Source organism: Bombina bombina, chromosome 4, assembly GCF_027579735.1.
Source record: "Bombina bombina isolate aBomBom1 chromosome 4, aBomBom1.pri, whole genome shotgun sequence".
NCBI lineage: Eukaryota > Metazoa > Chordata > Amphibia > Anura > Bombinatoridae > Bombina > Bombina bombina.
The window spans coordinates 55,868,140-55,883,666 of NC_069502.1; the positions used below are offsets into that span (position 1 = coordinate 55,868,140).

Here is a 15,527-nt window from a genome sequence, read left to right on the forward strand (position 1 = left end):
AGCTGGCTTTGTATCTTGCGGTATTACCGCAACTTCAGTGACAAACTGGTCCGCGAGTATGCCTAGGGAGTGCTCGTCTTCCTGGTGTGTTCTGCTTTGTTGCCAGATATGCATAGTGAACATACTATTACAGATGTCCTCCCGTGATGTGCTCACATCTCGACCTTCCATAGAAATGCTGTAGGCAGGTAGTAAGCGCCGTGGCTCCACAGCACCACCCCCGTCCTGATCGCTTAGGTTATACTCAGCTAGGTCGGGCTGCCAGGTCTGATGAGAGGTTATGTGAGGATGGTGGTTAAGCGAGTCGCCATGTTTGGTTGGGTCAAGCGGGTGGAACATGGTCCCATGGATCAGTTTATCACCGTCGTTACTCTGATCAAAAATTGTGATGGGGTTAGTTAGGCTTAAGGCAACCTGCTCAGGAGCGTTAGCTGGGCTGCAGTATCTGGAGAGTGTTGCTTCCATTCTGTTGAAGTGCTCAGATAGGAGCTGCGCCACATCTTTCACCCAAAAGTTCAGGGCCTCTATCCCGGCCATGGTATTATATAACTTCTGTTATCCGGCAATAGCCACTTAATAGCTTATAGGGACTCGTAGGATTAGTAGAGGACAAGGGATACTCCAGTTGTATGAAAGAATTGGGTTCCAAGGGTAGATAAGCAAGATTTTAATCATATTAGAGCCGAGAGCTCCATGCATGGACGTCTGGTTCCCTTGAGAGTTGGCTCCGCCCCCCCAGAACAGTCCTGTTTTTGGCTTCCTGTCTCTGCCTTTTAAAGGGACATGAAACACATTTTTTTTAATTCATGGCTCAGATAGAGAATACAATTAAAAAAAAGTTTCCAATTTACTTCTATTATCATATAAGCATCATTCTCATGTTATTAAAGTGATATCTAGACTGGTAGCATGCACAAGTCTGGAGCACGGCAAGACAGGAAACAGTGCTGCCATCTAGTGCTCTTGCTAATGTATAACATTGTTACAAAACTGCTGTCATATAGTACTGCAGACACGTGCACACGCCTACATTTATCTTTCTGCTTTTCAACAATGGATAACAAAGCAAATTTGATAATAGAAGTAAATTGGAAACTTTTTTAGAATTGTATGTTCTATCTGAATTGTGAAAGAAAAAATGTGGGTTTTATGTCCCTTTAAGCCTATCCTTTGTTCAATTTAGTCTGTATTTAGTTTAAGAACATTTTGTGCAGTACAATACTCCCACCACAGAGGGCACTGTGGCTTATGATTTTACTCTATTGTCTATATTCACTTAGTTACTGTAGGTACGTTTTTCTGTAGTCTTCCTAATCTGTGGTCTTCTGTTACACTAAAGTTTAGAACTGTGTAGTCAGGGTTCAGGTTAGGGTATGCGATGAGATGTTATATACAATACCAGGGAGGGTAGGAGGCAAGGGGAGAGGAAGCCAGGCAACTCAATAGTGTTACACAATCTGAAACAGTTTGAATTGCTTTTATTTATATACTGAGGTTTTCCGTGATTCAGAAAATTTGATAATAGGAGTAAGTTAGAAAGTTACTTAAAATTGCATGCTCTATCTGAATCATGAAAGAAAAAAAATGGGCTCAGTGTCCCTTTAAGACATCAGGCTCTTCATGTGGTGGGACTGGAATTCACACAACAAACAAAACATCTAGATTTATTGGGGCATATCTGGTTCTGTTAACCTACTTCCCACAATCACTGCAGCAGCAACAATCAAAAATAACTACCTTATAAAATGCAATAGTGTTTAAGCAAAAGTAAAACATAAAAAATCAAATCCTTAACATTTCTACATATATTGTTTTGCATTCCAGCAGCCCCAACACAATAGTCAGCAGGTTAAACATATTGAGTTAATATCACTGTCTAATTTAATGCTGTGTGAAATATTTATAAAATGCAGGTTTGTTATGGTGTCCTGCTTTACGGATACATAAGGGTTAATAATGTAACCCTTTTTTAGCTTATGTTGGTACTTGCTGTAAAGTTATTCTTCATATGTCCTATGTGCTTGAGGAGGTGATGCGGAGCTTAAAGGGACAGTCTACTCCAGAATTTTTATTGTTTAAAAAGATAGATAATCCCTTTATTAGCCATCCCCCAGTTCTGCATAACCAACACAGTCATATTAATATTCTTTTACCTCTGGGATTACCATGTATCTAAAACTGCCCCGTAATTTCAGTTCTTTTGTCAGACTTGCATTTTAGCCACCCAGTGCTGACTCATAACTCCACGGGAGTGAGCACAATGCTATCTATATGGCACACATGAACTAGTGCTGTCTAACTGAAAAACGTTCAACATGCACTGAGATAAGAGGCGGCCTTCAAGGGCTTAGACATTTGCATATGAGCCTATCATGGTTTAGCTTTCAACAAAGAATACTAAGAGAACAAAGCAAATTGTTAAATAAAATAAAAGATAAAAGTAAACTGAAAAGCTGCTTAATATTGCATGCCCTATTAGTTTTGACTAGACTGCCTAGACTATTTAACTTGCATTAAAGGGCTTTGACAATGCAAAAATGTTAGAGAAATGTTATTATTAGACTATTGCTTGCACATAACCATGTGTTTAACCTCTGTAAGGAGATTAAACAGATAATTATTATTATTTTTATTATTTATTTATAAAGCGCCAACAGATTCCGCAGCGCTGCCCATGGGTACAAAGATAAAAGTACAACAGAGAAACAATACAATAAAAGACAACATTTTACAGACAATTACAAGGGGAATTGAATTCCCTATTCCCGTGGAAACTTTCAATCTAGATGGGATAATTAAAGTCAATTCGAGAGCAGTGACGTGCGGTGTGGTCAGAGGCTAGTGAGGCTACTGGGTATGATACGCCCAAGAAATGCATATATGAACCCGACAGAGGCAGCTTAAATTTACACAAAAATTTGCAGGTCCAATTTATTGCTATGAATAAATTTGCTTTATTCTCTTGTTATCCTTTCCTGTAGGATATGCAGCAATGCACAACTGGGTGCTAACAACATAATATATGAGCCAATAACAATAGGCATATCTGTGCAACCACCAATCACCAGTGGCTCCCAGTAGTGCACTGATGCTCCTTAGCTTACCGAGTTATGCTTTTCAAAGTATACTAAAAGAAAAAAGTAAATGAGATAACAGTAGTAACACTCTCACTCTCATACAGATGCACACACACTCCCACTCTCGTACAGATGCACACATACACTCTCACTCTCATACAGATGCACACACTCATACAGATACACACACTCACTCTCATACAGATACACACACTCACTCTCATACAGACGCACACACACTCATACAGACACAAACACACACTCTCACTTTCATACAGATGCACTCTCACTCTCATACAGATGCACTCTCACTCTCATACAGATGCACAGACACTCTCACTCTCATACAGATGCACTCTCACTCTCATACAGATGCACACACACTCATACAGATACACACACTCACTCTCATACAGACGCACACACACTCGTACAGACACACACACACACTCTCATACCGATGCACTCTCACTCTCATACAGATGCATACACACTCATACAGATGCACACACACTCTCACTCTCATACAGATGCACACATGCACTCATACAGATGCACACACACTCACTCTCATACAGATGCACACACACTCTCACTCTCATACAGATGCACACACACACTCATACAGATGCACACACACTCATACAGACACACACAGATGCACAAACACTCTCACTCTCATACACTCTCATACAGACGCACACACACTCATACAGACACACACAGATGCACACACACTCACACTCTCATACAGATGCACTCTCACTCTCATAAAGATGCACACACACTCTCACTCTCATAAAGATGCACACACACTCTCACTCTCATACAGATGCACACCCACTTTCACTCTCATACAGATGCACACACACTCATACAGATACACACACTCTCACTCTCACACACACTCACACTCATTCTCTCCCCTCCCATACATCTCAATATGTCACTTTATATAAAAAAACACAAGTACTGTGGGAAAACATACACATGCAGGCAACCTCATATTTTTAGACATAAGCATTGGAGTTATGTTTTAAAGGGATCACTATAATACAAACAGCTGCTGAATCAGTAAAGTCTGATAAAGGAGTTAATATCTATTTTCAAATAGGAATCCCCAACCCCCTACCCTCAGCAACCCTTTTCCCATGTGATTTATTTTCTGATGACCCCTGACATCTCTTGAGGGATGAGATACAAACTACACCTCATGTCAGTTTTAAGTTTTAAAACGCATGTTTCCCTTTAGGAAACATGCTCTATACACAGCAGAGATATATACCAGCAGGAAGAGAAATACCCCACAGCCCTGAGACGAGAGGGAATGGAGGAAATGAGAGCAGGGAGGAGGGGAGACTACAAAGAACAGACCAGCTAGCTACTGTGGAGTGTGGACAGCTTCAGATCTCTAAAGCACTGACAGTAATATATCAGTTACAGCAAACGCCAGCGTTACCTCATCCAAGCTCCACCCAATTAATTGCAGCAGCAGCACCAGTATAAAAAGATTCTGTGCAGGCTGTACATTCCTACACACTACTGAGTAGCATTTGCTAAAATGCAGTCAGTGTTAATAAATACTGATTGCATTTTTTAATGCAGTGATCGTCACTATGTGCAAATGTGCAGGTTCACACACACTACAATAGTGTGTAAACCTGCACAATTGCACAACCAGCAGCAGTTAGGTTAATTAAGGTTGGCTGCTTCAAATTTTCATGCACAGTGTGAGTGTTCAGTGTTGCACAAAAAAAAATAAACTTTTTGGTCACTGACCTGATTATGAACACCAGTAGAGAAGACACCACTGAGGGTCATGACACCCCACAAGCTCCTTTGAAGAAGCCACTGACTTTACTTCTGACAGTGACACACTGACTGGCTACTGGCTAGAGCTAGCCTGCCTCTCTGAGTCTCACTCAGACGACTCAGTCACGACCGGAGGAGAGTTGCGGAATGGATGCAGATGCACGCACTCAGTCACTTTGCACTAGCTCTGAGCTCTCACTAGACCTGACGAACTGGCTGAGTCTCTCACAATTGAACCGGCATGCATGTGACAGCTCTCAGTCTGAGCCTCGCATTCCCGCCCGACAGTCAGTCCCAGAGTCAGACATGCTCCTGTCTGATTGGCTGAGGGGCGGGAAGGGTCCCCGAGGCTTCTAGAGACCAGCTTCCGGTGGAAGGTATGGGCCGCAAAGAGATGAGCATTAAGCTTATTTGCCACTGGGTGGCAGTCTCTAGCGGCCCATACAAAAAAATTATTTTTGTATATTACAAACATTTTACAAAGCCCCCTGGTGAAATATGTTACTAAATACTAACACATTGTTGCCTAGGATAAACAATATTAATAATATTGTTTATCCTAGACAACAATGTGTTAGTATTTAGTAACATATTTCACCAGGGGCTTTGTAAAATGTTTGTAATATACAAAAATAAGGCGGAGCATTCTGTTTAAATGAATGGAGGTTAAGCTCCAATCACATACAGCGGGAAGAAGTCCGTAGGAAGCACGGGTGAAACGCGCGTAGCTGCTTGTTTGAACACAGCGGTGCTATCAGCTGAGCACCGCTGAGAAATCTCCCCACGCCAGGAATTCTGTATCTCCTATTGCTTTAACGAAGGCGTGCAGAGCACCTAAAGAGCCTTTGTTTTGGAGAAGCGGAACTATCCGGTGACTCGAAATTTGGTCCGGTATGCCTAAACCCAATATTCTGTGAAGGAGCAACGAGCAGGTAACAAATTACCACCCTATGGCCATTCACGCTAAAGGTAATAACGAATAATGAAGCACTGAAGTTATGCTGAAACAAGTTAACATAAAGGCGAACTGTTATTCACATGTATAATACTGAAGTGATACAAATATTTGCCTGCAAGTTGGTTACGAACTGACACATCAAAGGTTATTACCTGAGTGATCTACTGGCATAGTGGGATACTTGCATTAACGTTTCCTTGTGTTTGAATTACAAAATAAATCATTCATGTATCTCAGAATAATCATGGGACATTAATTTACCGGGAATGTTACTAATGAATCCAAAAGAGTCGTCATCACAACTCGGGTTGTTTAATATATGAACTAAATTGAATCCTGGTCTTGGGGGGATATTATTTTGTTGTTTGAGAATATTTATATATATAAAAATTATGTGGCATATAATACTGTGTTAGGGTCTCTTTAAATACACTACTTTGGTCATGTGGTTTATATATAGAAAATATATGGTCTGTTGCTGGAACTAAAAGGGTTCTATTTCTTTATTTAATTATTCAAACATATTAACCCTTACCGTGCACTACATAGAAGGTGTATCTCTTTATGGAGAACATGGTTATATTTCTGTGTATTAGACCTTTAGTGTAATTATACTAGCGGTGCTGGTATATATAATTTTATATATATATATATATAATATTAACACACACACATATATATATATATATATAAGCATATACATAAATATTTAATATTGCTGCCATCGCTTTTAACGCTGTTAACTTACCCCCTTTGCTGCGCAATGTTCTGCTGACGTCTCTGATGGATCCCATAAGCGTCTATGGAAGCGTGCTCTCATGAACGCAATGATTCCCAGCAATGCGAATGCGAGGTTGTGTTTCGCATTGCTGAAAACTTGTAATACTAGCGCACATTAGCGTGCACTGGTATTACACAGTAGAGCGCTAATATTGCTTTCATGAAAGTGATATATAGAGCTCCACTTGTAATCTGGCCATATTCTTTTAAACAAAGGTACCCAAGACAACAAAGTAAATTTGATTAAAATAAATTAATTAAAAAAAATAACATGCAATCTGAATCATTAAAGTTTAATTTTGACGTCCCTATCCCTATAACCAATCAGTATGGCTAAATTATACTTGTTTTGGGGTAGATTGAAGTGGGTGGGGCTATGGAAACCAAACATGGGCGTGGCTCTGCTGCAAAGTGTCCCTTGAAATTCTTTTCTATTTTTAGCAGCTATGACTTTAGTAGATTAAACTAATGAATACACACGTGCACATCATTCAATTCCATTATCCAGTTCTTAGAGTCAAAACAAATAGTACCTCTCAAGTATCACAAATATTACAAGCAATAGTACAATGCTCTTATAACATGACCTATGTTATAATATTATATTCCTACACCTAAAAAAAAGGTTTCATGTCTCATTTGTTCTTTTATATTTCAGAAGCAGCAGAAACCAATTTACCAGACAGCATCTACAGCACAATTATACAACAAAATAAAGGTAGATTGAGAGCATTAGTTTTGTTAAAAGGACATGCAATCCCCAAAAAAATCTTTAAAGATTCAAATAAAACAGATTTCTAATTTACTTCTATTATCTAATTTGCTTCAATTACTTGAAGGAACAGCAAAACACTTCTGGGAGTTAGCGGAAAGCCAATGAAAAGATGCATATGCGTGCTGCCTTCAATCAGCAGCTTATGAGCCTACAAAATATACAAAGAGAATGAAACAAATTAGATAATAGTAATAGTTATTTAAAATGACATGTTCTATCTGAATCATGAAAGAAAAAAATTGGGTTTCATGTCCCTTTAAAGGGACAGTCTACAATATATTTTTTATTGTTTTTTAAAAGATAGATTATCCCTTTTATTATCCATCCCCCAGTTTTGCATAATAATCACAGTTATTTGAATATACTTTTTACCTATGTGATTACCTTGTATCTAAGCCTCTTCTGACAGCACCCTGATTACATGACTTTTTATTTATTATCTATTGACTTGCATTTAGTATTGTGTTGTGCTAAATCTTAAATAACTCCTCGTGCATGAACACAATGGTATCTATATGGCTCACATGAACTAGCAGTCTCCTGTTGTGAAAAGCAAATACAAAAGCATGTGATAAGAGGCTGTCTATAGTGGCTTAGAAACAGGCAGAAATTTAGAGGTTTAGATGTTATAAAGTATATTAATATATCAATGTTGGGTGTGCATAGCTGGGGAATGGGTAGTAAAGGCGTTATCTATCTTTTTAAACAATAACTATTTTTGTGTAGACTGTTCCTTTAAGTTAAATAATTATTAAATACAGTACTTAATCAAAAAGTGTACAATAAAGATACAATGCAATAGCAAATCACAGACTCCTATATGTATACACTGTGAACTCTTCCACCTTCTCATAAAGTGGGCATATAAAAAGGTTATGTGTAATGTGATAATGTAAGTAAAAGTATCTTAAAACAGCAGGCTCTGTCTGAATCATGAGAGTTTAGTTTTGACTTTAGTGACCCTTTAATTAATACATTCATTCAATATGCATTAATAACTATGAGTTAGAATTATCCTTTTATGAAGGAATTTAGGATTTTAGTTTATACAACATGAATTCATCAACATATTTTCATTTGACTCTGTTTTCAGGAAACAAAAAGATGCTATTACAAGAAGATATAGCAGTTAAAGGAGGCCAAACCACCATCAGTTGTAAAAAGTGCCTTTGGCCAATTTCTAAAAGTCAAATTGTATATGTGCCATACACAATATCTTGTGACTATGGTGAGTTGTCTTACAGGTCATTGCTACTGGTTATATGTTACACAATATGTCATTACTAATTTCTTGTTGTGCTTAGATGCTTCTGACATTTCAATAATTAACAAAGCCATAGAAGAATATAACACCCTGACATGTGTGCGCTTTGTGCCGCGGACAGTTGAAAATAACTACATTGATATTCAGTGTTCCAAAGGGTAAGTCTATGTGTGCGCTGTATGTGTACTTTTATTATACATAATCAAGATACTTGTTACCAAACATGGCTCTCTGTCCTGACAAAAATCCATAAAACATTTATAATCTTTTTTTTCAGTATTAATAAACTGTTTAATGAATCAATGAGCTTTACTGTTTATAGCTTTATGTACCGTCAATCACAAATACATTTTAAAATACTTCAGGAAAGCTTAGTGAAGTTACTAGTTTAAATCATTATGATATTTCTAAAAAAAACTGATGTTTAAACTTACATGATTCCGATAGGGCATGCAATTTTAAACAACTTACCAATTCACTTTTATCATCAAATTTGCTTTCTTTGTTTTCTTGGTATTCTAGGTTGAAAACTAAACCTAGGTATGCTCATGTGCTAATTTCTAAACCCTTGAAGGCCGCCTCTTATCTGAATGCAATTGGCAGTTTTTTTACTGTGTTAGTTCATGTGTGCCATATAGATAAGATTGTGATCTGTCCCGTGAAGTTACTTATGAGAGGGCACTGACTGGCTAAAATGCAAGTCTGTAAAAAGAAATAAGGGGCAATCTGCAGAGATTTAGTTACAAGGTTATCAAAGAGGTAAATATTATATTAACATAACAATGTTGGTTATGCAAAACTGTGGAATGAGTAATAAAGGGATTGTCTATCTTTTTAAACAATAAAAAATACTGGAATAGAATGTCCCTTTAAGCACTTACTATTAATAAGAGGTAGCTGTCTAACAAAAAACAATATTTAATGCATATTTACTAACCTATATAAATGTGTCACCATCAGATACTGGTCCTATATTGGAATGGTGGGAGGAGCTCAGGAATTATCTCTGGATAAAAATGGTTGTCTTGGTAAAGGTTTAATCCAGCATGAGTTGAACCACGCTTTGGGATTTGTCCATGAGCACAGCAGAAGTGACAGAGATGACTATGTCACCATCATGACTAAATATATATCAGAAGGTAAGGTGGTTGCGCTTAGGTGCTAACCTGTTCTGGTTAAGACTTTTATACACTTTTTATAGCTATTTGATATTAAGGAATGTTTTGAAGCAATTCTTATGGCTGCTTCTTCCGTGTAGGTGATGTAGTCAACTTTGTGAAAATGGATTCTAACAATCTTATCCTAGAATATGATTATTCATCTATAATGCATTTTCCAAGGTAATTTAGACAAAACAGAATTATCACTGTGTCACCTGTTAAATGTATTAAGATATTTTGTTTATTGTGTTTTGGTCCTTTGTTACAGTTACGCATATAGCGACACACCAGGGAAGGCTACTATTGTTCCAAAACCTGACCCCACTGTTTCGCTTGGTCAAACAAATGGACTTACTAACCTGGACCTTTCCAAAATTAAGCGTCTGTATGACTGTGGTAAGTTATTTTCTATAGATTCAGTCTGTGTGATACTTGGCTAAAATAACCCATAGTACAAAAATAAAATGAAGTTTTTCTCTTTTTAGCCATCTGCAGCACTTTGCTAACATCTTTCAATGGATCTCTGACTTCAGTGAATTATCCATCAGCGTATCCAAACAACACCAAATGTTTGTGGCTTATCCGCACTCCATCTGATCAGGTGACTGTGCTATCTATAATAATTATTTTCAATATGTTTTAGCTGCAGACTAAATTTAGATTATGTTGTTTATAGAATTAACTTTCAATAAGCACTAGATAAAAACTTTCTGTTTAAACATGAGCATAAATTCAAGCAAATATAATGTATTTCCTTAATGGTAAAGCAGAAACATATGATATCTGTCCTTCTGTTGATAGGTCATGCTTACTATGGTTGCATTTGATGTTCATCCCTCCCCAAACTGTATGTCTGACTACATTAAAATATATGATGGAGCCAGTAAAACATCTCCTGTACTACTTAAGAATTCATGTGGGTCTAGGAAGCGGCCCCCTTTGATTGCCTCTGCAAACACAATGCTGCTGGAGTTTGTTACTGATGGATCACTTACACGAAAAGGCTTTAAAGCCACTTACACTACAGGTGGGTCTGTTTGACACTTTTAATAACATTTCTAGAATGTTTAATAAGACAAATGAAGGTTAAGAAATAATATTGAAAGCTGCCTATTCAAGTCAATATCAGCTTTGTATTGTTAAAATGAGTGTAAACCAAATCCATACTCACAAACTTGGATAAAATGTAATTAATTATGGATGTTTTGCATGTATACTTGCATTTTATTTTAGCTAACTATTCACACAAAGTCCAGTTGAATCAGCATTACATTTACTATGAAAAATACTATTTACTACCAAACTGTCACCAATTAATTTGTGACCCTCAGATCAAATATGTTTACAAACAGAGGACAGTAGAGGTACCTTATTGGTTTGTAACAGCTTGACCAAAATAATCAGGATATGTTGAGATTATTTTTGTTTCTTTGATCTCGTTCAATAGGAAGTTCACCTGTAATTAAACTTATGTTTTTACTAACACAATATATTGTTTATAAGTAGAATTGAATTCCTGGATGTACAAAGTGATCTACTAATATTATGTTACAGTGTGTCAGAAAAGATGTCTGAGGATATAAAACATTTTTCTTTTATATCAATGTAAAAAGCAGACAAACTACTACAAAGAATGGCCAAAACCGCACTCAAATTCAACAAATACACAATCTCCATGCTATATAATGCATAAATAGAAAGATAATCTGCAGATGTATCATAAAAAACAATGGTGTTACCTAACACAGTAATGCAGGTTCAGAACCCCCCTGCTGTACTCAGCAAGAAGTCCTAATATGCTCCAATCCAGTCCAGAAATTCTGCAGTTTTTTTTAACTGTTTGCTCTTAATTTGTTCCACTACAATGATCTGTGTATGGATGGACTTTGTTTGCTTGTTTAAGTGAGTAACAATTGAGGGAGGGGACATGTTTCTTGCTTTGCAGCTGTCTGTGTAGCTGCTCAGGTTTGAGTTGTGACGAACAGTAGACTTGTGCATGGCGGAAAAATTTGTTTCGGTTCTGATCGATTCAGATGTTTTCGAATTTCGGTTCGGATCGATTCGAATTCAGAAAATTTGAATGAATTCGTTTCGGATTTGTTTCGGATTCATTCGGATTCAAATAAATTCGTCTGGATTCGGTTCGGTTCGGAAATTCAGAATTTCGGTATGTGTTAGGTGGGATGTGCTGTGTATTAGACTAGTATTATGTACTGTATATTAGGTGTAACCCATAGCAGAGTGATATAACCTAATATACTGTACAATACTAGTGTAATCCATGGCCATCCGAATGTAACAAATAAATCCAAACTAATTCTGATTTATTTGGTAGATTTGGTACTATCGTAATTCGGAAATCCGAATCGATCGGAATCTCCGAATTTAAGAAATTCGTCCGAATTTCAATTCATTCCGAATCGAAACGCACATGTCTAACGAACAGTTTTCCCCACACTCTGCTTCACAGGTCTGAGATTTCCCCTTGTGGATGGGTAAATTTACCATCCTGCAAGTGGGCAGATTTGCATGTAGGGACCCTGTCCGCCTGTAATTGCCACTTGTGATGTTTCATCATCATTGCACAAGAGAATTCTGAAACGATAGTTAAGTAGTAGCGTTTCGATGTGCAATGCTTGTGCAATGTTAAATGTAGACAACATATGCTGTCTGCTTGAAGGGAGGTCCAGCGGACATAATTCTCTACTGCGACCTATAATATATGGAGCCCATCGAGTTAGGTAACAATGGTGTTTGTTATGGTACATCTTCAAATTATCTTTCTATGTATGTATTATATTGTGTGGAGATTTCGTGTCTTTTGATGTCACATTAAAAGAACTTTTCAACTTTGAGTGCGGATTTGGACATTTTTTGGAGTAGTATGTAAAGAATACACTCTCTTTTTTACTTTGATATAATAGAAATTATATGTTTCACATCCTCAGAATTTTTTTTTTACTCAAAGTATATTCTCTCTTTATTTTTTAATTTGATGTAGATGATATTTGTGGCCCTCGCAATTTATTGTGTGCCAGATTATGGGGCCTATTTATCAAGCCATCAACCGCAAATAAGCTGGAATTCTGCAGCGTAATTGTGGAGAGCTTGATTCGCCTTATTTATCAAAGGCTACAGACCGGCAAAAGTAGAATTTTGTGATGTAACATACAATCCACCAGTCTCAGTCTGACACAGATCGATGCTTACGGCACTACAGATGTAATATTAAACTAATTAATTTAATCTACCCTAACTGTTATACTAAAATTACATAAAACTACAAATGAAATTAAATATATTATATATTTAAACACCTAACCCTACTCAAATAATTTAAATCTACACTAAAAAATTACAAAGTTACAAAAAACTAACAAACACTAAGTTACACAAAAAAAAATTAACACTAAGTAACAAAAAATAAAAATAAATTATCAAAGCTTTAAACTAATTACACCTAATCTAAGGGCCCTATGAAAATAAAAAAGCCCCCCCCCCAAAAAAAATAAATAAAAAAAAACCCTTATCAGCTCTTTTACCTGTAAAAAAAAATACAAATACCCCCCAACAGTAAAACCCAGCACCCACACAACCAACCCCCAAAATAAAAAGTTAATCTAAAAAAAACTAAGATCCCCATTGCCCTGAAAAGGGCATTTGAATGGGCATTGCCCTTAAAAGGGCATTTAGCTCTATTGCAGCCCAAGACCTAATCTAAAATTAAAACCCACCCAATAAACCCTTAAATCCTAACACTAACCCCAGAAGATTTACTTACAGTTTTGAAGATCCGACATCCATCCTCCAAGAAGCGGGGAGAAGTCCTCACCGAAGCGGCCGAAGTCTTCATCCAAGCCTGCAGAAGTCTTCACCCAGACGGCATCTTCTATCTTCATCCATCCGGCGCGGAGCAGCTCCATCTTCAAGACATCCAACGCGGAGCATCCTCTTCTGACGATGACTACCGACGAATGAAGGTTCCTTTAAATGACGTCATCCAATATGGCGTCCCTTAGAATTCTATCAGCCAATCAGAATTAAGGTTGAAAAAATCCTATTGGCTGTTGAAATCAGCCAATAGGATTGAACTTTCATCCTATTGGCTGATCCAATCACCCAATAAAATGCGAGCTCAATCCTATTGGCTGATTGGATCAGCCAATAGGATGACAGCTCAATCCTATTGGCTGATTTGAGTAGGGTTAGGTGTTTAAATATATAATATATTTAATTTAATTTCTAGTTTTATGTAATTTTAGTATAAAAGTTAGGTTAGATTAATTTTTGTTTTAATATAGTTTAATGTAATTTTAGTTTAAAAGTTAGGTTGGATTAATCATTAATTTAATATAGTTTAATGTAATTTTATTATAATAGTTAGAATAGATTAATTAATAGTTAAATATAGTTTAATTTAATTCTAACGGTAAGTTTACATTTATTATAAGATAGGGATGAGTTAATATTTAATATAAAGTTAGCGGGTTGTTAGGTTTAGGGGTTAATAGGTTAATTTAGTTTATGGCGATGTGGGGGGCTGGCGGTTTAGGGGTTAATACATTTATTTAGTTGCGGTGGGCTCCGGGAGCAGCAGGATATGGGTTAATAACTTTATGTAGGTGGCGGCGGTGTAGGGGGCGGCAGATTAGGGGTTAATAAGTATAATATAGGTGGCGGTGGGCTTCGGGAGCGGAGGAATAGGGGTTAAGCAGTTTAGTATAGTGTGGGTGTTTAGTAACAGTATACAAATAAAGCTGTGAAAAAGCTGAAGAACAGCAAGATCGATGACTGTTAGTTAACAACAGTCTGCTGCTCATCGCCCCGTACTTGGTGTGTGGCTTTTTGTCAGCTTTTTTGTTAAATATGGAGAGCGTATTCAGGTCCGCTGCAGCAAAGTTAGGCAATGTCAGGCGAGCGTATTGGTGCCGAGGAATGCAGCACAGTTGACGGCTTGATAAGTAGGCCCCTATGAGTTAAGTGGTATTTAATGCTTCCGCTTGTGCGTTAACTCCGCGTGCATTAGAAATTGAAAGGAAAAAGGTTTCACTCGTGCCCAAACCCAATGCGCCGAAAAAGCTGAAGGTAGAATATCGTGACCGCATTAACATATTCCCCCATATAAATCAATGGTTTAAAAAAAGTGTGAGGGGAGGGAAAGCGCGTAACTGTAAGTGCACCACTTTTAGTCTTGCCCTACATGTTTTAAGATAATATAATTAGTCTCAGTTTCCTCTTACTCATGTTTACTCTTTAAGGGGACAGAAAACTGTAACATTTCTCACATTAATGTGTTCCCAAAGATCCATTTTACTTGCTAAGTCTAATCAATTGTTTACATATATTTACCTTTATTTTGTCAGATGCAAAATGCCACCTATACTAAAAATGTAAGTACTGCAGTATTGGCTATAGAAAACCTTCTTAAACAAGAGGCAGCAGCAGAAATCAACCTCATTTTGGGAATGGGAGAGAGACAGAGTCCAGTCTAATTAAAAGGGTGCCTTGAATACAATGCTTTGAATACAATAAATTGTTCTTAAAGTTACTTTTATTATCAAATATGCTTTGTTCTCATGGCATCCTTTGTCTATAGCAGCAGTTTGCAACTATGCATAACATCGCTATAAGCATTGTTGAAAACGCTGCTTCCAAGATACATGCACGCTTTTGAAATTGCCTAGGATTACTCTTTAACCTA

General features: G+C 37.2%; 1 protein-coding gene across 3 annotated transcripts in view; it reads left to right on the plus strand.

The window, feature by feature from the left end:
* LOC128655893 (embryonic protein UVS.2-like) overlaps positions 1-15,527 on the plus strand; it is a 116,339-nt gene that overhangs the window by 58,397 nt on the left and 42,415 nt on the right. For all 3 annotated transcript variants that reach the window (XM_053709484.1, XM_053709483.1, XM_053709485.1), the window contains 8 exons: positions 7,286-7,345; positions 8,496-8,630; positions 8,707-8,824; positions 9,627-9,805; positions 9,925-10,006; positions 10,095-10,222; positions 10,312-10,427; positions 10,628-10,853. In XM_053709484.1, the coding sequence (XP_053565459.1) occupies positions 8,507-8,630; positions 8,707-8,824; positions 9,627-9,805; positions 9,925-10,006; positions 10,095-10,222; positions 10,312-10,427; positions 10,628-10,853 (973 nt within the window). In that variant the 5' untranslated portion in view covers positions 7,286-7,345; positions 8,496-8,506. The remainder of the gene's footprint in view (positions 1-7,285; positions 7,346-8,495; positions 8,631-8,706; positions 8,825-9,626; positions 9,806-9,924; positions 10,007-10,094; positions 10,223-10,311; positions 10,428-10,627; positions 10,854-15,527) is intronic.